Source organism: Carica papaya, chromosome 9, assembly GCF_054855325.1.
Source record: "Carica papaya isolate Zhongbai chromosome 9, ASM5485532v1, whole genome shotgun sequence".
NCBI lineage: Eukaryota > Viridiplantae > Streptophyta > Magnoliopsida > Brassicales > Caricaceae > Carica > Carica papaya.
The window spans coordinates 3,180,461-3,202,397 of NC_142317.1; the positions used below are offsets into that span (position 1 = coordinate 3,180,461).

Sequence of the window (21,937 nt, forward strand, 5' to 3'; positions counted from 1 at the left end):
AGGAAAGCCGCAAAAGAGAGTTGTGGACAATTCTATTTCTTATTTAATTTTTTATTTTTCGTGGATAAATAGAAGAACGACTCTTTATAAACTTATAAAAAGAAAAAAAGAATTATTAGGGTTTTACCGAACAAGAAGAAGAAGATTGCACCCAGTAAAACACAATAGTATTATTTTATTTCTCATGTTAAGTTAGATCATTAATAAACTTAAATTTTAAGATATGAATATTATTCGATATTTTAATAACATTCGAAAAAAAGACAAAAGCAGTCGAGAACTTCAACAAAGGAGGAATCGTTAAAATTAAAACTTTGTGATAATTTAGGAGAGAAAAAATTATATTCACATGATTAAAGAGAGAAAAGTAAAAAGGCCAAAATTATTTGGTGCTACAAATTTTCAACTAAACATTTAGTGTAGGCTGGCACTGATTGCATAATGACAAACATCGATTAAGATTTAAGTAATAAAAAAATTTATCTTTCTATAATTTTTTTTAAAAATAAATATTATTTTATATTAATAAAATAAAGAAGATAGTTGCAGGTTTCCTAGTTTATTTTGAGATAAATGTAGACACCTAATTTCTTAGACGAAATTTTGGATACCTAATTTTCATGATTATTTATATATATATATATATATATTTGTTGTTGAGCATAGAATTTTCGTTTGAAGAATACTAAAAGATTGACAATTGGAAAAAAAATTATTGTTGCTACTATGAATGATTAATAACAATACTGTAAAATAACGAAATTATTATTTTTTGAAAACCTTTTTTTTTTTTTTTTTTTTTAATTCTTATATATTTAATGCGCCAGTGCTGGCTGTAAACGCTGGATTATAAAATTGGCCAAACGAAAAATGCTCCATTATAAAATCGACACATCAAAATCAGTAATAAGACGCAAAGGATTCCTCTGAATCCACGTTCTTTACAACTCAGATTCAATCTCTTTCATTTTTCTCCATTAATAACTAAGACAGCAGGAAATTCAGATAGCTCTCGTCGCTCAACCATGGCTTCTCTCAGTTTCAACTTTACCCCTGTTGCTGGTAAGAACAGAAGCTCTTTTGCTGGCTTCGTTCCGACTCGTCGTTACCCTTACCCCACTCTGTTTCGACCCACAAGAGGTGGGTTCCGGGTCTTAGCATCTCGGGCTGAAGCAGAACCTGATTTGAGTGTAACGGTCAATGGGTTGCAAATGCCTAATCCTTTTGTTATTGGGTCGGGTCCACCGGGTACCAACTATACTGTCATGAAGAGAGCCTTTGATGAAGGTTGGGGTGCCGTGATTGCCAAAACTGTGAGTTGTTTTCTCTGATCTTTGCTTCCTTTCTTGTTTTCTACTCTATAGGTTCTTATTTTGTTTGTGTGGAAATGTCGATGCATCAGACGTAGAAAAACAGTAGGACTGAACAATTATGGAACTTATGAGTGTAATTTCTTGGCAGTGAAGAATCCATGAATCTTAATTCCTGTGATTAATATTTCTCCTTTTATAATGTTCTCTTCCTGATTGATTTAACATGGGTCTGGTCAGGTATTGGTCAACTACTTTTATTCTCCTTTGATCTAAAAGTTCCATAAGTTGTTTTGAGCTAATGGTGTTTCTCTTTTTTTTTTTTTTAAAAAAAAAAAATCTATTATACTGCTAAATTTATCCATTTTTAAAGGGGGATGTAAGTTCACACCATTTGTGATAACTCTGAATCAGTGAATTTTGGTGATGGGTTTTCTTGGTTTGCATGAAATTAATATGAGATTTGTTGATGGTGGTTTGAAGTGGAGACTCTGTCGGTTATGGCTGTAAAGGATCCAGTACCTCTATCAGATGCAACTGAATCTTTTTAAGTTATTCAAACTGGCGTGCTAGTTTCTGGAATTTCAAGTATGGGCCATCAGTAGTTTGAGGAAAGTTTTGAGATATTACTGTTTTCTTGCTTATACCATAAACACATATGAATTTAAAAAATGAGAACTATAAAGTGTTTGCTTATACCAAGTGGAGTCCAAATATTTCACCTTATTGGAGTTATACCAATGTCTTAAGATATCATATAGGTCTATTTTTCTGTCTTGGTCTTGTAGGTCATGTCTTCTGCAATATTTGCTTCATGAGGATCTTTAATCTAAGGTAGGAAAGCCACAAAGAGCATGAAAACAGATTTTAATCCTATGATTTTGAGTCAATTGCAATGAAACATAAATGGAATAAAAATATCTGGAAGATTGTGGTGCTAGTTTGAGTAAATAGTAGTGAGGCAAGTAATGTTCTCTCACAAAATTACAGGGGATTTAGAAGACAGAGATGCATGTACTGGGCATCTGTTTCTATTATTGTTATCATCGTTGATTATTCTTTTCAGCCAATAAGTTTGATTATTTATCAACTTTAAAAGGAAAAGAAGTAACTTAAAATTAAACCCTTTAAGGCATAAACATTAGCAGTAAGAAAATGGTTTATGTTATATGGTGCAGAACCTTCTGAAAGAAAGGAGGGATATCATAGCTCTAATTCCTATATTTGACATTGAAGGGTACAGTGGCATGTCAAATGAAGAATTTATGTTTCCTAAACTAGATAATCATTGGTTATTATATGATTAGACATAGTTCATGACTTACCTTAAAAAGCTTTTATGAGAAGCTTCATGTTTTCTAGAACGGTGAACATTGGCAATGAATTAATTTGTCTCCCTGTTGATGAGAGAAACCCTCCCACTCAACTTTGACAGGGCAATGACCAGGTACGTCTATAACATTGCAAAAAGAAAAGGCAAAGGGCGTAGAACCAACTCCCAGTTGATTAAAGTGCAAAGCTACCATTAAAGAAAAATGCAAAGCATTCTGAGAATATGGGTAAAATTATAATTTTAAAATGATCTGAACTTAAAATTTATTTTTGATCATTTTCTCTCTCCTTCCCTCCCTCCTTCCCAAAAATTACTCAGTGAAAGCAATTCAAGTGTGGCTACATGTAAACTTCTGTTTGCATTTACAATGGTTATCTTTTTTGTAATCAATTTGTGTTGAAGAAATCATTGATGGTCATTTGTTTTTTATTTTCATTAGGTGTCACTAGATGCGGCTAAAGTTATCAATGTGACCCCACGATATGCCCGGTTACGCGCTGGTGCAAATGGTTCACCGAAAGGGCAGATCATTGGGTGGGAGAACATAGAACTCATAAGTGATCGTCCTTTTGAAACAATGCTGAAAGAATTTGAGCAATTGAAAAAAGAGTATCCAGATAGGATTCTTATTGCTTCTATTATGGAGGAGTATAACAAAGCTGCTTGGGAGGAACTTATTGATCGAGTTGAACAGACTGGAGTTGTAAGCTTTATTTATTACCTAATTTGGATTTTTATGCATATTTTATCTTCTAACTATAGCATGTTGTTATTAGTGTTAGACATTTGTGGGTTATGATATCTCTATCCAGGATGCAATTGAGGTCAATTTCTCGTGCCCTCATGGCATGCCAGAGCGTAAAATGGGTGCAGCAGTTGGGCAAGATTGTGTGCTATTAGAAGAGGTTTGTGGGTGGATAAATGCAAAAGCTACCATTCCAGTATGGGCAAAGATGACTCCCAACATCACTGACATCACACAGGTGCAAAGTTTTTCCTTGTTCTTTTTGCTTCACTGTCCTTCATTAGACAGATTTTTTGCCATTGCAGGAATTTTTGGCTTGACTTCAGGGTTGACAATAAATAGGCAGCGGGCTGTGTATAGATGAACTGTTGTCAGTTGATGCAGGTTAAAACTGCTGCCAACATGTAGAGGTTTTATTTTTTTAGCATTTCATCACCTTTGATGGGGAACATAGAGCTAGCATAGATCTTTTATCTTACTAGAGTCAGTGTTTGACATTTTATTTTTATACAAAACTGAGCAATATTCATCTCTTGTATATTTCCCACAAAAACAAAAGTTTCACGTATTGCTTTTGATTTTGACCTTGAAATTCTCAACTTTGAGCCTTCGGATGCCAAAATTGTGTATGTTTGTTTTATAATAGATAGTAGTATAATCCATCAAGGTGATCCCCTGTTGAGCAGCATATGCTAGAACCAGAGCACATCAGTTGGTTTGCTTCTGCATTTTAACTTGGAGAATATAACAAGCTGTTTTACCTGCTTCTTCAGAACCTCCATCTGTATCAGTTATGCCATAAGTTAATATTGTTTTTTTTTTTCAATACATGCAAGTAAGTGGTGCATTTATTCCCTATGTCCTTCGCCTTCCTTGATCTTTCTCTTTGGGGGCACATTGGAAAGTCTTATTATTAAGTAAAATTTTCACTGATTGGGATTGTCCTTCTTTGACATATAGCCAGCCAAAGTGGCTCTGAGTTCAGGGTGTGAAGGAGTTTCTGCAATTAATACCATCATGAGCGTTATGGGAATCAATCTCAATACATTGCATCCAGAGCCATGTGTTGAGGGGTTAGTATTATTCTCTTAAGACATATAACAGTTTTCCATTGACTGGTTATTTATCATATGAAACAATTAATTGATTTTATTGTTTTCAGATACTCAACTCCTGGGGGATATTCAGCCAAGGCAGTCCACCCTATTGCCCTTGGGAAAGTTATGAGCATTGCCAAAATGATGCAATTAGAATTTACTGACAAGGATTATTCACTTTCTGCCATTGGTGGCGTTGAGACAGGTGGTGATGCTGCTGAATTTATTCTTCTTGGAGCAAATACCGTGCAGGTAGTACCGAGAGAAAATATTCTTTTTTTTCCCCGTGGACTTCTTTTTCAAAAAAAATTTGATTCCTAATCAGGGGCATAAAACCCAGGTATTAATAGGGGCTAAGGCCCAATTATTGCTTCCATGAAAGAGTATTTAAACCCCATCCTCTAGGAACAGGATGTTGCTTATTGGCCTAAAACCAATTATTACTAGTATTGAATTGAGTAACTTGAGTCTTATATAGAGCTCAATGCAAAAGTCATCAATCATGTATCTTCAACCCGAAAGAAAATCCCAGAATGCTAAATATTCAGTTACTCATGAATTATATATATATATAGTGATGGTACTGGACAATGATACAAGACAAGAAGGGAAATTACACAAATAACATGGGGAATTGTTAGGATCATAAGTTATTTTAATTTAAAGGATGTATCATGCTTGGGATTATGCCCCGGGATGGGCCAAACTAGTTGTGCCTGAGATTATGCCTGAGGACTAGATGGGATAAGCTGTGGTTTAGATTGTTCCTTTGGGTTGTGCTTGACCGTAGGATTGTCAACTGGGGTAGGTCATGCTTGGTTTGAGATTGTACCTAGGGCTAGGTTGTCCTAAGTTGTGGTTGAGCTTGAGACTATGCCGTGAATTGAATTGTGCTCGAGTTGTGACCACATCTCAGATCAGATCACTTCATTCTTGGATTTGGGATTTTGCCATTGCCAGAATGTTTCTGGAGTTTGGTTGAGTCCTGTCATGTTTGGGTTGGATATGTGAATTAGGCTGGGTCAGGTCATGCACCTAAGTTTTGGACCAAGTCCTGAACCAACTAAATACCAATTTTAGGACTATGTTCTCTGTCAGGTTAATTGTGTGCAGTCCATGATCATGTCCTGGACTTGATCAGGTCGAGTCATGCCCAAGTTCAGGATCGTGCCCAAATCCCAATTTGTGTACTGGGCTGAGTTTTGCCAGTATCCAGACCAAGACAGGAACTTTGGGAATACTATTTTTTCTTTGTTGTACTATTAATAAGAAGAAACTACAGAGGTGGGGATGTATAAATTAAAGATAGAAGACTTCAAAAACAACACGAATTTAAAACTCTTCTATGTATTATAGACAGTTGTGCAAGCTTTATCTGCTATTTTTCCTGTGTTTGTAGGTATGCACTGGTGTTATGATGCACGGTTATGGCCTTGTGAAGAAACTTTGTGATGAGCTGAAGGAATTCATGAAAATGCACAATTTCTCATCAATAGAAGACTTCAGAGGGTAAGTATATTTTACATAAGAGTATCTTTAACCTTTTTGTACTGCTACAATGAAATAAAATTAAGCTATTTGTGGAAACAAAGGTATACTTAAATTTACAGAAGAAGTAAATTCTTCTAACTTCTATTCCTTTGTTGGCTTTGTTGCAGTTATTCTCTTCAGTATTTTACGACTCACATGGATCTAGTACGAAGGCAGCAAGAAGCAATTCAACAGAGAAAAGCTGTGAGGAAAGGATTGAAGTCTGATAAAGACTGGACAGGGGATGGATTTGTGAATGAGAGTGAAAGCATGGTTTCTAATTGAAATGTTGTATTACAGAAACAGCACATAAGGCCCTTCTTCTTGTATGATCAAAATAAATGAGGGACATTTGAACTTGTGAATCTTTGAGGTAAAGCTTGTTCTTCAATATTTTATAAAAAAAATAAAAAAAGAAGTGGACTTGTTGTACTACTATTTGTAGAAGCAGTTTTTATATATCTTATTAACAATCAAAATATGGATGGAAGAAAAAATCTCCATTTGATAAGACTAGAAATGATATATTAGAAAAAAATTTTGAATCTTTCAGTACCAATAGCTTGATTGTTTCGCTCCTGTATTTTTTAAAAGAAAAAAAAATATCTTAGATATGTTTTTTGAAAAAATAGAATTTGAGTTTTTTCAATAAATAAAAAGAGTGTAATCATTCTCTTATATACATATATATATATATATATGTTTTTTTAATGTTCTAAATATCTCAGACAGAGTAGGTAGCTGTTGTCTTCTTGAAGAAATAATTAAGCAAGAAAATGATGGAAAATCTCCAAATGATCTTGAAATACAACTAGATCTCATACAGTTGTTACAAGCACTTCCACTTTTTTTTTTTTTTTCTTTCCTGGGAAATTGAGAATGTTACAAAATGGTCATTTACTAAGTAACAAGCAGAAGATTAGCTGGTGAAAATGGATATGGAGGTGGTAGGAAATGATATGCAGTATGGTAAAAGTTGAAGTACTGAATTTACCCACTAACATATATCTGCTCTCTGTTAAAAATGGCACCACTGTAGAAACTGACCCACCCTCCATTGATATATTTTATTCTACCTCTTCAGTTTTCCATCTTTGCTGTCTGCTTGTCAGTCATTTCCTTTTCCTGCACAAAACAACCATAAATATATATATATATATATCATGAACTGGTAAAAACAAATAACTAAAGAAGATTTGAGTAAATGTTTAAGTACAGGTGAAGATAGGAAAGGGATAGTTATATATATATATATTATATACCAGAAGATTGATTAGGGGAAGGACAAGGGTTGATGAGATCTCTGAGTTGGGAGTGCATGGTATTGATGAAAGCTCTTGTTTCTTGCTGTGGTTCTTCCATTGCCTCCCTCAGTTTGCTTAGAGCACAGCAATATGCTTCCTGCATCATTCCCATTTAATTATATATAACAAATCCAATTACATTCTCATAATTAACTATACTCATATTTTTTTATTTTATGCTTTTAAAATATGTAAATGTAAATTAAATATGTAAACTCTACATACTAATTATTATATGTATATATAGCACAGATCTTTAAAACATAATTTATTACTCATACCTAACCTAACCTTAATGTTTCATTAGAAAAATCAATTTTGTTTTCAATGATAATACATTTTAAGTTACCCAATATCTAAATTTTTAAAATAAAAATATTTTTGATAGAATTAAAAGTATATATTTTCCTAGGTTTACATAAAATATTATATATATATATATAATCATTTTTTTTTTTATCATTTTAAGAAGAATTTTATATCTATTTTATTTCAAATATAGTCTCAACTTATTTTAAACACTTAACTATTATACATACATCCTCTAGAACTGAACTTTAGACGTTTTAGATCAGACCCATTTTTTTTAGAATGAATACACCAATTTAAATTACCATAACATATATATATATATATACATATATATGATTAGCCAAAAAGAAAATGAAATGCTTGGAAGGTAGGAGTAAATTATTACCATGAAATGATCAAGTTCTGATTTCCGCTTGCTAGAAGTAGTGAGAATATCATAAAGTTGTTGCTTTGGGTCGATCCTCTCATTTCTCTCCAATATTCCATCAATTCCAGTAGCCTGAACACATCAACATTCTATATCAATTAACATATACATATACATACATATACATATACATATACATATACATATACATATAAACACACACTCTTTTATCCTCTTAACATATACAAACCCATTTGTTTTTTGACGAGATCTACAATACCATTTTTAACAGTACATGCATTTTACTGAAAAAGACCTTGACTGTATTGAAATCTTTAATGGTGTATGTCTGTGTTTTATATATATATATATATATATATATATGTTCGTATAGACGAAGTCTATAGGGGTTCATTAGGCAAAATACTAAATTAGGGATTCAGAGGAAGGAGATCAAGCCAGATATTATATAGTTATCTGTGCATTAATTACTTGGACTTTTGAAAAGATCCATACACACACACACACACACACACATATGTAAGCATCTTCTTCTGAGACTCCCAGAGAAACTCAATCATCTGCATGCACCCATCACTTCCTTAATTAACTTTCCCACAAGTCTAATTAATTAACAGTAATAGTCAGTTTGACCGACTGAGATTCCCAAGCCCTACTGATTTGACTCATTGCATGGGCTGATCAGAAACTAACACTAACTTCGTCACAAGTCTTTATAGATTCTTACTTTCTTAACTCAAACGATTTTCAAGGACCTTACAAACTATGACGTACAGAAATGGAAATTTCTTAATTAATTAAAACATATATATAACCAAGATTAAGAATGAAATAAATATGCAAGGCCATATCTATAATGTATATATAGTTATACCTACTATATACATTCAAGATATGACAGATTATAACTTAATTTATGTAGAACTTTCCATCTTAAAGAATAAATGAAAAAGAAAAACCATTCAGAGAAACACAAAGAAATTCGCCTATGAATTTCTAAAAGACTTTCCCATACAGGTAAAACCATGAAGAACATATTTTTCCTTTTGACAAAAAATTATAGATTAAAATTCGAGCTTTTTTTTTTATAAAAAAAAGTAAAAATATGTTGTTCAAAAAATACAAATCTAAAACTATCCGCTTAATAGAACGAGAAATAATTTTTCTGTAATTCTTTCTTTCTATAACAGATTAATTCTGAAAGTTTACAGTCATAGCTAGTATATATATATATATGTAGATCAAGAACCCTTTAAGAAAAATCTTCATATCTAAATTTTGTTAACAGTTGTTTAGATTTTAATTTGATTAATCTGCTATACAGTAGAATCCTGGCTCTGATGTTTATGTTCAAATCTAATCTGTAACTTAATTCCGCCATTTTTTCTGCCAGCCATATCAATAACTCAAAACCCTAATCTTCAGTGAGTACTGCAAACTAAGAGATCAGACCCATGTCAATGTGTTCTGCTATATATATATATATACTACATATATACACATACTATATGTATGTAATTATGTTAAAGAGATCAGTTAATTAGTTCATGAGTACGGTAAGCTATAAGCGATGTGGAGATGAGAAATGAAAGAGACCTGTAAGCAATGAAGATGATGGTCAATAAGCAGACCGTACAAAGGATGAGAAGAAATTCTCCTCTTGAGGATAATCTCATCATCACCATCTCCTTCTTCTTCTTCCTCTACCTTCTGCTTCTCTCTAACACTCTTACTCTTACCCTCTTCCATATCTTCCAACATCTCTGCACCACTATCACTTATCTACATATATATTTATATACACACACACACGCCCATATATATATAGGTAGAAGATATAGTTGAAAGGTCATAAAAAGAGAGAGAGAAAGAGAAGAGACACCCCCAATTTTGGAATGACCCATGCATGCATATATGTTGGAGGGGTATCAAGTCAGAGTACACTCATTCATGTGGTGAACTTTTTTAAATCTCTCCTTCTCTTTTAACATGAACGAAAGCAACCTTTCATGGCGGCCCTCTTCTCGAGTATCCATCTTTCGTACAACCTTTTTTTCCCTTCTCATAATCTCATTTTTATCTTTTCACTGCACACTTAAATTTTGTACCACATCACTCCAAACTCTCTACTGTTCTTAATGCTCGCTCACCTCATCTTTTCCTTGTTTCTTTCCAGGACGAGAATGTTTCTCAAACTGTTCATGCCTGGTTCTTGGTACCAACTATCTTTTCATTATAATTATAAACGAGCTGGCCCATATATATATTTATATATATACACCCCACATAGAGACATACGCATATAATAATATAATTGGGAAACACCCAAATAGATGAACAATTAAAACAGCACACCATGTATATATCTATATCATCATTTGGTTTAAATGCAACAAATAGAACTTGTATAAATCACGTTAATTGAAAAACCCAACACATTAAATACTGTTGAATCAGGTCCCTTTGGTCATTAATTGACAGTTTCTGCAATTTGCAGCATGCTCCACCCAGAATGATATTATCTACTGCCCAGATTGCTTTCTTGGATGTCTTCTCTCTCCTTTTCTTTTGGGGTTTTCAAACTGAGAAGTTAGAATAAATTAACAGAAGAACCCAGCCCATGGGTATGAGATTGGGCTTCACTTAATTTCACTCTTTGTAATGGTTACTTCAGTTTGTAATGAGTTAATTTTTAACTTTAAAGAATCCAAGATAAGAATTAAAAAAAAATTAGAATAAATTATTTAATTCCATATATATATATATATATGTATGTCAAACTTAATGTAGAAAATGCGACCTAAATATAAAAGTCTCTCATCCCTTTCTTACATGGGGAGAGATATAACTAAATATATATATACATATATATGAATTTGACTTGTTCAATACATTAAATTGATAACGTGATTTTAGGGATACGTTCATACAAACTAGTTTCCCAGAAAAATCATTCTTGAAAAATGGAGTCCTCGCATTTTTTTCTTCAATAATAAAGATGATGGGTCTGTTACTGTTCTCAGTCACGCCATACATACATATATGATATGGGTGTGTACGTATATATAAGATCACGCAGAGAGAGAGAGAGAGAGAAGAGAGCTGAGAAATATAATAATAATAAAGATGAAGGCGCAGGGCTGCTTCTTTCTTATACGCTTATGCTGTTTTATCCTTCTCTTCTGCCATCTATTGACCCACACCAGGTATCAAATATAATGTAACATATCACAGCAATTATCTAATTAATTAATTATAAGTATGTTTACATTAGAAAATACCGCTAATTATCTAATTAATAATCAATACTAACTGATCTTGGGTGTATCATGTATGCACTCTTTTGGTAGGTCGGCTGCAGCTCAATGGGTTTCGGATTCTAAATCCACTTTCGACCGCCGTCGCCACGGCTATATGAGTTCACCTCCTCCCCCACGAGCTCCTCCTGGTGGTCGTCCTTGAAAGTCTCCACTCAGATTCTTGTATTAGCAAAGCTCATTTAGAAACTGTGTGTGTGTGCGTGTGGGTATGGGTGTGCGCCTTAACAATGGTGATTTAGAAGGAAGAAAGGAAAATCAGCGAGTCAAGTTTCAAGAAGTTCTGTTCCTTAATTCCTTTGGCTATATATGATCACCAGATCAAGAGCACTCTACAGAATTTACAACCATTTTCTAGGAACCCAAACAGACCCAAAAATCAGGCCATGAGAAATAAGATCACTTTGTACAAGTAGCTAAATAAGAAACTAAACCCACCTGTAATTGCAATAATTTTTATTTAAATAGTATAAATCATACTCACCTCTACAATTGCAGCATGCGGGATGTTCAATACAACATGAGGATCTCGCCCATTTTTATCACAAAACATATAGATCATTATCAGTAATCTCTTCAGAAAATTTGAGCCACCACGCACCACCAAATGTGACTTACCCAGAAAATATGCAGTCCCACTTTCCCTGGCATCAATCAATCCTTGCAGCTCCTCTCTCACGCCAACTCGCATCTTCGGACTATTTGCAGGCAACATAAACCTCACCCTCTTTCTCTTTACCGGAGTACTAGTACTTCTTTCCATCAATGGATTTACCTGAGTCTCTGCATCTGTTATTTCCATGCTGCTTGTTTCAGTTGCAGAGTAAGAATCCTGTACAGGTACTAATGCATTTCCTTCGGGTAAGGGTTTTCCGACAACAATCATTTGTCCTTCAGGTGATGTAGATTCTAGATCCTGTTCTTCCATGGAGATGAACTCTCCAATAGATTGAATAATGTGTTCCTCAAAATCATCTTTGTCTGTAATTTGATCACAATAACCGTATCTCACAATGCATCTATAAATCCTGTACTCTTTAGGACCAACCCGGCCTATAAGATACCGTTGAGTTGGGGGAACAAAAGGCACTGGTAGAGACTTGGAGGATACAAAGATCAGTACTTGATGGAATGCAGGAAGATTTGTGATGAAGTGTGAAAAAAATGCAGGGATTCCTGTCACTATGTCTGTGTAAATGAAGCCAATTCCTGGTATTCTGGAAACTCCTAAACCCAGGCTAAGATCTGTCAGCCATTCAGTCGATACCTTGTTTTGAATGTCGAACTCATACTTCTTCATGGTTCCATAATGCCACGAAACCATTATTATTAAGGATAATGCTGAGAGGGCAACTAAATACCAAGCTCCCCTATGAAAATTGAGAATACATGCTGATAGGAACATTGCTTCAATGGTGCCAAAGAACATCAGAAAACATGAAGCAATAGGAACACTCTTCTCCCAGTACAATGCAATTACAAGCGACATCAGACAAGTCGTTACGAGCATCCCACAGATTATTGCCAAACCTGTTGAATCAAAATTTTTAAAATAGAACTGTTAAAATACAAACTTCCATATAAAGAAAACAGCTCCGGTGGATCTCGTTGTCATGAACACTGTTGAAACTAAAGAATACCTGTTGCATTTGCAATTCGTGCAATATCGTGGAAACCTATTGTGACACTGAGGCTAAGGATCATCAGTAACCAGTTGATATCTGGAATATAAATTTGCCCATGTATTTTAGCAGATGTATGAACTACTTTAACTCTGGGAAAACAACCAAGTGCTAAGCACTGGTTAATGGTGGAGAAACAAGCTGTTATTGTTGCTTGGCTTCCCACAGCGGATGCAAGCAAAGACAGCACTATGAAGACATGACGAAAATTTTCTGCAGTTGCCATACATGCTTCAGTAAATATCAGTCCCATGTCAAGCAGCCGCCATAGATAAATAATAGAGAGCAAACTACATACTAGGTACAGATGTACTGAGACCGTTAAAATGTTTAGGAACATCATTCCTGGATATACACGTGGAAATAAATGCAGCTTGACCGGCATAGCATAAAATAAGGACTGGATAAATAAAGCCTATGAATGTGCTCTGCAAAAGACACCAGAAAATTGTTCTTTGTACATATTGAATTAGAGTTTCAATGCAGTGGCAGCAGGTTAGCGATATAATACCTTGATTGATCTCATGGAGAAATGACCTAGATCGGCAAACATTGCCTCTGATCCTGCAAAACTTAACAGACAACTTATCAGAATATAAGAAAAAAGGATATAATTCTTAAAAAAAATTTTACAAGGATCGAAGAACATAACCTAAATAAATTCTAAACCTACTTAAAAGGACTACATGACTAACCTGCTACACAGAGAATGATGCTGCTCAATGACCTCCAACTCAGTCTGCTAACACCTCTGAAAAATCTGTACAAGTATACTGGGGAAATTGCAGATAGTATTTTCTGATCGCAGTTGACTATATTATATGTACCAACTCCCCCAATGAACAAAAGCCAAACAATGACAATCGGAGCAAAAATAGACCCAATTTTACGAGTCCCAAAGTGTTGCAGCATGAATAGGAAGAGTAATATCACACATGCGAGGGAAACTGGTAAATCTGAACAAATAATGTAGCACAGAATTAAATAGTTATTCCTTAAATTTTAAAAAAGTGCTAAAATTACAGATTATCCCAAACTGAGTTCCACTGACAGAAAGTAAGAAATATAAGATTGTGATGCAGAATGGATTAGCATTAGTTTTTCTGAATAAATTAAAAATTGTAATTATATTAAATGTAAAACAACAATACTATTTAGGGGTTCATTATTAATTATATTACTTAGGAGTATTATTATAGCTTCAGCAATTTAGGATTTCTATTTTTATTAATATTGATAATCTTATTAGTATTAGTTTCTTATTGTTATTAAAATTTGTATTCTAATTCTACTAGTTTATTATTTCTAAAATTTTAATTTTATTTAGCAAATGTTGCTCAAGATTATTATAAATAGCAAATGACCTAGATCGGCAAGTATTCAATAATATATTCTAAGAGTTTCTTATTTTTTCTAGTTATATTTGTGCTATCAGATTGTACACTATAAAAAAAAATATAATTTTGTGGTAGAATACTTACACTTTTCTAGATCTTCAGATATCTTTTCTTGCTTTTTCTGTGAGGATGAAACTGTACATACAAGGGCATATATGAACTTAGTTAGCGACTGGTATTAATTCATAACACAGCAAATTAACATTGATCTTAGCACAAGTTCTCTCATTGATCCTTCCCCCACCAACACAAATAAGTAAATAAGTACCTACTATTTATGTACCTTTTATATCTGCCAATGATTTGCGGAAGCCCGACACTGCTGATAGTACTGGCAAGGGAAACAAACAAGCAAAATGAAATATCCAAGTCAAATAACATCAAGCGCATAAGAGAACTGGAAAATGAAAACATTTTTAATTGGATATCGATGCCAATAACTGCATTAAATTATCTTAGGAATCTATCAGGGGTGACAAACCAGAGAGAGCAGGAGTAAGCACTGCATCACCAATCATCATGCATGAGCCAGACACCGCAAGTAATAACATCAAGTAGTGAACATTTTTGTATTTTTCGATAGCACGTCTAGCCCTAGTTTTCTTCTTAACTCCAGAAGGACTTCCGTCATTATAAAGCATAACATCATTAGAACTTCTATCATTTGGAAGCAGTCCCACTTTGGCATACCTGCACAACAATGAATACAAAGCAAAAGTACCGCCTGCAAGAATCTCATGAAATTAATGTTATTTTGTATTATGGTCCTGTCCTCAAAGTTCTTGTATTCTTGAACAATTATTAAAGATTATTACCTTCTCCATCATCATCAGCCCTCAGCACTATGAGGGCATATTTCAGTAAGGAAATAATTGTGAGGGTCCAGAAGATAAAGGAAAAGAACTCATATACGTGTTCCTTTGATTTGAAATCCTCTTCAGGAATTGACCAGAAAACGTATAAGGGAGCAGTTCCTAATCGCCCGTAAATTACTCCAAGGCTTTGGAATGACAAAAGGAGTGTATGCTTCCAAGTCTCCTTCTGCATCTTAGCAAGTAGAAACAAAGATCAGACCATCAAATCTAATGACAGAGAACTGAACTTGCATGGTTGGGGCCGTCGTAGTTGCAGCCAAAGTGATTCCCCATATACAGGAAAATAAATAAAAAAAAAAGGACTATATAATGTGAAACCTTATAGCCGTGGCTGAACACAAAAGGCCTCACATGAAAAACTTAAGGAATCTAAACTGAGAGTGTCCAGCAGATGAATCAAATCCAAACAAATACTCAGCTTGTACTTCTACAAGTAATATTATCGAGAAGGAAGATACAGAAACAACCATCCATATTTAGGCTTTTCTGTTAAAGTAACATAACCCAGTTTTCTCCTTTTCCTTCTAGTTACCAACAAAAACAATCAATTCTATCTATCTGTGTGCATAGACTAACTTCTTAGTTAGCTATAAAAATTTATTTTGGATTAAGGCTCTATCTTTCTCTCTCCAGTTGGATGGTTGATTCTGAGCTCTAGACCACCGTTAGAAAAAAAGGGTTAAATGGAAAATTCAAGGCACAAGGATATTCATACGGATTACATGAACAGCAACCACAGACCTCAAATAAAGAGAACAACTATTCAAAGTTATAAAAACATGGAATTAAATTATTACACCCTCAACTATTTACCTCATCCTTCTGAAATGCAATTTGATGAAACAAATTATTGAAATATCAATGCTCCCATTTTTGGGAACCTCTGAAATATTCAAAATTCAGCTAAATTAACTTATAGTACCAACTTAGGACCAGAAATCCTCCATTCAACTGGCACCAAATCTCGTAATAGTTGCCTTCAAAGTTTCAAGAAGATGAATATCAGATGCAACATCATTTAAACCCACTAGCGAAACAAACATCTAAGCAAAAAGATTCTCCTAAACTTGAATGACACTGTGGAGAAGAGAAGTATATAATACATATGTATATTTATGTATGTATACATGCATGTATAACATACCCACTTGACAAGTGATGAAGAAGAAAAGGGATTCACCTTGAGAGAAGCAGAGTAAGTAGCAGGGCTGAGCCGGGGATCCATGTATGGAGACGATAGAGTCAAAGAAAAATTTTAGGGGAGAAAGAACCAAAACTACATGAAGAAAAGACAAGAATGGGAATGAGTAGCGATGGAGTCTATGTGTATGCATTATTTTTGAGAATAAACTAAATGAAGGATATTTCCTGCGGAGAGTCAGAGGAAACCATTACAGCTCACCCAAACGCAGCTCGTGAAACTGTGGTGTATGTGTTGCTTTCTTGTAGTAGGTGAAGCGATTCGGCCGATATTCCATCAGTGTCAGAGAGCTCTTTATATGTATATATATACATATACAATTACTAATTAGCCCCCATAAAAATAGGTATTTTTGGAGGAACCCCCATTAGAGAACATATATTTCAAATTTTCCTTGTGAAAATTAATATAATATAAACCACAATTAGTCATTTGCTGAGACCCGTATAAGATGGATCTCACGTTTGGAGCCCACATTCCCGTCAGATTTAGTCAGTGTGTATTTCTTGAGGCTGGCTATTTGACTTTCGGATTTGTTTCAGCCGGCTAAAATTGATTTATTAAAATCACGTTTCACAAGCTATGCCGTTTGGGAAAGCCAAACCAGCAAGTAGCTAAATGGAAATGAGTAAACAAGAGTTTTAAGATTTGTAACCAGGGCCCTATGAATGAAAACATCAATCCTGGCATCTGCCTAACCAAATTTACCCTTTTGGCTTGGGCTCTAGCCTCTTACAAAAAAGCCATCAGGGCTAAGAAAAACAAAACTGAGGCATCTGCATATACCCCCAAAATCAAATGACTAAATCCCATTACAACCATATACTAATCTTCAAAGCACAAACCTAAGTATATGCTTTCTTCACAGTTGCTTCTGTTGCAGTTTAATGACAGAGGTTGGATTACCACAGGAGGCAACACAGGGTTGTATAATGGAAATTTCCTTTTAACAGGCTAATGGTAATTTTATTCGAAAAAAGAAAAATAAGCAGGCAGAACCTCCTTTCATGCCCGTCTACCTGCAGATGGAGTTGAAATGTCCATCAAATTTATATCATATAATTTCTCAATCACAAGCTTCTTCCCAATCATCCACTACATCGGAAGGTTCAGCTTCACTAAAATTTCCTACAGGCTGCCTTGTTGAATTTGAACTGCTTACATTTGATCCAGATGTAGACCCCCCTGCTTGTTTTGTAGGATCTTCATTTCCAATTAATGCAGTAGATGAAGTGACTACCTTTTCAGAATCTAAGACACTCCATCTGTTTAATGATGTGGCAATTGGTGCATCCTTCCCTTTCCATGCAGATCCATGCAGATCTGCTGAACCACCAGAGACGTCTTCACCCCCCCATGAGTCATCCCCCCAGTTACACTCCTGAACCACAGCCTTCTTCCATGGATTGCCTTTCAAAGCAGACACTCCTCCTTCCTTGGCAATCCTAGCTCCTCCCCAGGCATTAGTAGCCACTGACTGTGTCGCTGGCCCACTGTTCTGAACAACCACGACAGCTCCATTGTAAACTGATCCATGATCCAGCCTCCTCATAGCAGTTGCTGCCCGAGCGGGATCATTAAACACGGCCAATGCATTCTTGTCACTCAACCAAACTAATTCGCATTCGCCCCCAAACCTCAGGACCAAAGCACTTATGTCTGCTTCCCTGGGCAAATCTAGAAAAGAAACAACAAGCCTGGGATCCATGTCTACTAGAGGATCAAAAGCTGGAGGATGGGGAGCTCCTATAGCAATTGACCCTTTAACCCCAATCACACGTGGTGGGGGTTTTGACTTGGGAGTAACATGAACCACTATAAACCGCTTTGGCTCCCAACCAGCAGCATTAACAGAAAGTTTCCACCTATCAGCAATAACCCTCACAGCATCCCTCTTCTCCTTCAGCATAGGGCAGAAAACATGAACCTTAAGGCTACTTGTAGTTCCTTTGCTCTTCCCAAGAACTAAGAATTTACATCTCTCCTCCACTGCTAGTACCCACTTTGGATCACGCCTATAAAGGTCTGAAAGCAACTCAGTTATAACAGAATTCTCACCAAAATGAAGAGCATCCAAGTTTGGGAGAGTGATATCAAAAGCATCGGCTAAAACCCGCTTACGCTCCAATTTAGCACATTCATCGTCACACATAAGTTTCCTCTGTCCAAGAGGAATCTTCTTCCCAGTTGATTCCACTGGTTGAAGCAGAACCGGTAACTTCTGGACAATGGAAGCTTCATAAACAGTGTCACCATTGAAACTATTACTGCCACCTCCTGCATCACAAGGAACTGTTGCTGTTATCCGGCCACAGGAGCAAGAAATGCTGACCGGATAATCGCATCTAACATCAGGACAAGGAGCAGAAGGATGACAGATTGCCGTACAAGTATGTCTGCAATCTATCCTAGGAGCACCACACGTCTGTCCACAAGATGTCTTCATATATGACTCACATTCAGAGGGATTATCACAAGGCGAGGGGTGACAAGTTCTGCCACATGCATGCATGCCACAGCGCCTGGTCTTCCCACAGAGTTTGTTACATCTGATGTCTTTTGATCCACAAGGTATGTTCCTGAGGACCACATGTCCACCAATGCATTTCTTTTCTACAGGCACTGAGCAAGGCGAGCAATCTCCAAAATGGCAGCTGTGAGACGATGAATGGCCACAAGGCTGAGGAACTGAGCAAGGAAATTGGCAGGAAGGAGGAGGTGTGCCACATGGTAATGGAGGAGGGATTGAAGTTCTCCCACAAGCACAGGTTAGATCGGTGAAAATTGTTTCAAGACAAGGAGGGCAATGGCCACTGTGACATAAAGATTCACAAGAATGCTGTCCACACCTGAGCTTCTTACCACAGGCCATTTGACAAAAGTGAAGATCCCAATCTCCAGAGAGATGGTTGTGGTTTGAGAGAGGACAGCATCGCTCGCTACACCTATGCCTCCCACAGCTCTTCTTCATCCCACATTGCTTGTTGCAGGTGAATTTCTCATTCTCCAATGTTGCTTTGTAGCATTCCACGTTTCGGAAAGTCAAGCCACACCGGCATTTTTGATTGATATGAACCAAACAAGGTGGACAATCCCCAGCATGGCACACCTCCTTGCAATGGTGCTCCCCACAGGGAAGGGATTTACCACAAATCTGAGAACATGTAGGAACTGGGTCCAAGCAACTCTGCCTTTGTTCCTGTAAGCTTGTTTTTCCGCAGCAGCATGACTTAATCTTGCTTGGCAAGAACTCACACTCTCCACAGGGACCAGGATGACAGGGTTCGGAACAGTTATGATTCCCACAACCAAACTGCTTTCCACAAGTTGAACTGCATGAAAAAACACCATCTTCTGCTCTTACTTCTCCCTTCATGGTCATGTTACCACAAAGAAAAACCTCCATATTTTTCTTGCAGAAACAAGAGGCATTAATCATAACCTTGCAAGGACCACATGGACCCACATGACATACCTGTTCACACCGATGACGCCAACAGTCAAGAAGCTTATCACAGCGCTGACCACAAGTAAGAACAGACTTTCGATCTGAGCATCTTGTTGTAATTATCTTCTTCCCACAAGGGCACAAACAAGGTGGTGCAAATGCCTTACAAGGAGGGCATGGACCTGGGTGGCACTGCAACACACAAACATGAGGACAGAGATACTCCTTTATAGTACCGCCAACAGAAAACAGCTTCTCAAGTAGCTTCCCACAAGGTTCTCCACAAGAATGCGGAGTCAAATACAAATCAGAGGGTGGGTCAGTCCTCTTCCCACAAAAGCACATATATCGAATCTCCTTTGATGACGTTAACTGCACTGATTGACAACCCGGGCACCGCCAATTAAACCCCTGATTCTTCTCTGCAGACAAATCAATAGATGTGGGTGCCCGTGCCCATTTCTTGATACAATTTAGGTGGAAAATTGAGTAACAGCTTGCACAAGACCAGATAGGTGCAGACCTCCTCACCATGTCATAACAGATCATACACTCGACAGCTCCTTTAAGAAGCTTGTCCTGAATTTCTTGCACAAGCTGAGGCAAACTTGGGTCCTTTGACGCACCAACCTCTCTATTCGATGCACTGACCTCTCTATTCTCACTTGTCTCTCTCCCCTTCCTATGATTTGTTGGCCGACTCACGTTACTCTTGGAAGCATTATTCCTCCAGTTCCGATTCTCTGGTGCAGCGGAGGTGTTATTAGACTTCCCAACATTTCCAGTTGGATTCGGGGGCGAATCGACACTCTGAGGAAGATTCACCCCCGACGCGGTGGTCCCTCTAGGAACCCACTCCTGGCGAGTGCTCTGGGGAGTGATTCTTGGCCTATTATCCCTTCGATCATTGCGGACCTGAGAGCTCATATTCGGTGATTCCGAACACACAGAAACCCTTTCCACGACAACGATGAACCAAATGAATTAAATCACAAAAGATGCGATTGAAAAGAAACGGAACCCTAGCTTGAATTCCTTGATCTGCATAAAAAGAAAAACACAGGCACTAAGAAATCTATACTAGGAAGCCGATCAGGACCGCAAATACAGAATACAAAAAGAAAAAACCCATTCCCTATTAGATTCCGTAAATAAAACCAGTACCTAATTAAAATTTGGAATTGAAATGGTAGTACTGGAAAGCCAGATTACGCAAAACCAAATAAATTAACAGTTTTAAGATATAATTTCGCAAAAATCCCAAAATCTCATAGCCCTAAATCAACTTCTTCGCCTTGATTTCGCCCAAATGAAAAAACTGGTACAACGATAAGAAAAAAAAAAAAAGAAAGAAAGAGCAATAGAGATCAGAAAGAAATACCTGGAGGAAATAAGCAACGAGTGTTTTCCGTTATGTTAGTAATCGAGCTTTGAGGCTTTATATAGGTTTTCCTCCTTGTTAGAGAGAGAAAGAGATGGGGGATAATAAAGTTGGTTATAATATTTTCTGGTCCAAATATCAAGTATAAAATTTACAAGAATTATTACCAGGTCTCCCTAGTGAGAGAGAGAGAGGAACCGACCAGATGAGCTCAGAAGAAGAAGGCGGGAGCAATAAATACGTTGTAGCGTAGAAAGGCTGCCTTGGGGCCGAAGGAAGGAGAAGGGTTTCCTGTCAAATGGGTCAAAGCTTCCATGGCTATGCGTGGTCACTACTCTCCAATTGCGCGTGGCGGTTAAATCGCCAACTGGGCTGGGCTTTTCCTTGATCGGAGATGAATGGCCCATGGGTTCAGCTTCTCCGTTTGGGCCTATTTTATCCTTTTAATCCACATTTATTTCACAGTAAATAATAATGTAAATTTAAAAAAAAAAAATTGACTTAAATTAGACTTAGATTTATATAATTTTAATATTTATATTATAATTTTTATTTTTTTGAAAAAAATATAATAATTCAATCAAATAAAATATCACAGTGCTTTTATTATTTTTTAT

At 36.2% G+C, this 21,937-nt stretch overlaps 4 protein-coding genes and 1 long non-coding RNA gene across 12 annotated transcripts; 2 read left to right on the forward strand and 3 right to left on the reverse strand.

The window, feature by feature from the left end:
• The first annotated feature begins 859 nt into the window (after positions 1-859).
• Positions 860-6,447, forward strand: PYD1 (pyrimidine 1). Of its 2 annotated transcripts, none has more exons than XM_022053547.2 (7): positions 860-1,313; positions 3,083-3,346; positions 3,456-3,626; positions 4,349-4,461; positions 4,551-4,737; positions 5,885-5,994; positions 6,144-6,447. In XM_022053547.2, the coding sequence occupies exons 1-7, from the start codon at positions 1,026-1,028 to the stop codon at positions 6,298-6,300; spliced, it is 1,290 nt and encodes a 429-aa protein (XP_021909239.2). In that variant the 5' UTR covers positions 860-1,025; the 3' UTR covers positions 6,301-6,447. The 2 variants fall into 2 exon arrangements, with proteins under 2 accessions (XP_021909239.2, XP_088067456.1); XM_088211330.1 differs by lacking the exon at positions 860-1,313 and adding an exon at positions 2,746-2,869.
• A 355-nt stretch (positions 6,448-6,802) lies between these two features.
• KNATM (KNOX meinox protein) lies at positions 6,803-9,903 on the reverse strand. Its single transcript, XM_022053889.2, has 4 exons — positions 9,616-9,903; positions 8,017-8,130; positions 7,278-7,416; positions 6,803-7,140 (listed from the first exon to the last, which is right to left on the reverse strand). The coding sequence occupies exons 1-4, from the start codon at positions 9,778-9,780 to the stop codon at positions 7,124-7,126; spliced, it is 435 nt and encodes a 144-aa protein (XP_021909581.2). The 5' UTR covers positions 9,781-9,903; the 3' UTR covers positions 6,803-7,123.
• Positions 9,904-10,905: 1,002 nt separating this feature from the next.
• Positions 10,906-11,819, forward strand: LOC148239731 (uncharacterized). Its single transcript, XR_015816370.1, has 2 exons — positions 10,906-11,225; positions 11,370-11,819. It is a non-coding gene; the product is annotated as an uncharacterized LOC148239731 (long non-coding RNA).
• Positions 11,772-16,885, reverse strand: LOC110823365 (potassium transporter 25). 7 transcript variants are annotated; one of them, XM_088211519.1, is made up of 11 exons: positions 16,654-16,885; positions 16,471-16,513; positions 15,231-15,456; positions 14,897-15,139; positions 14,699-14,746; positions 14,500-14,550; positions 13,714-13,974; positions 13,530-13,582; positions 13,317-13,446; positions 12,977-13,231; positions 11,772-12,866 (listed from the first exon to the last, which is right to left on the reverse strand). In XM_088211519.1, exons 1-11 carry the CDS (start codon positions 16,680-16,682, stop codon positions 11,797-11,799), a joined length of 2,409 nt encoding a protein of 802 aa, XP_088067645.1. In that variant the 5' UTR covers positions 16,683-16,885; the 3' UTR covers positions 11,772-11,796. The 7 variants fall into 7 exon arrangements, with proteins under 7 accessions (XP_088067645.1, XP_088067644.1, XP_088067649.1 ...); XM_088211518.1 differs by having other exon boundaries at positions 15,231-15,462; XM_088211523.1 differs by adding an exon at positions 16,213-16,267 and having other exon boundaries at positions 15,231-15,462; positions 16,471-16,885.
• Positions 16,886-17,023: 138 nt separating this feature from the next.
• On the reverse strand, positions 17,024-21,647 carry NFXL1 (NF-X-like 1). The gene is made up of 3 exons (XM_088211517.1): positions 21,488-21,647; positions 21,321-21,394; positions 17,024-20,980 (listed from the first exon to the last, which is right to left on the reverse strand). Exon 3 carries the CDS (start codon positions 20,864-20,866, stop codon positions 17,558-17,560), a length of 3,309 nt encoding a protein of 1,102 aa, XP_088067643.1. The 5' UTR covers positions 20,867-20,980; positions 21,321-21,394; positions 21,488-21,647; the 3' UTR covers positions 17,024-17,557.
• Between the last annotated feature and the right edge of the window lie 290 nt (positions 21,648-21,937).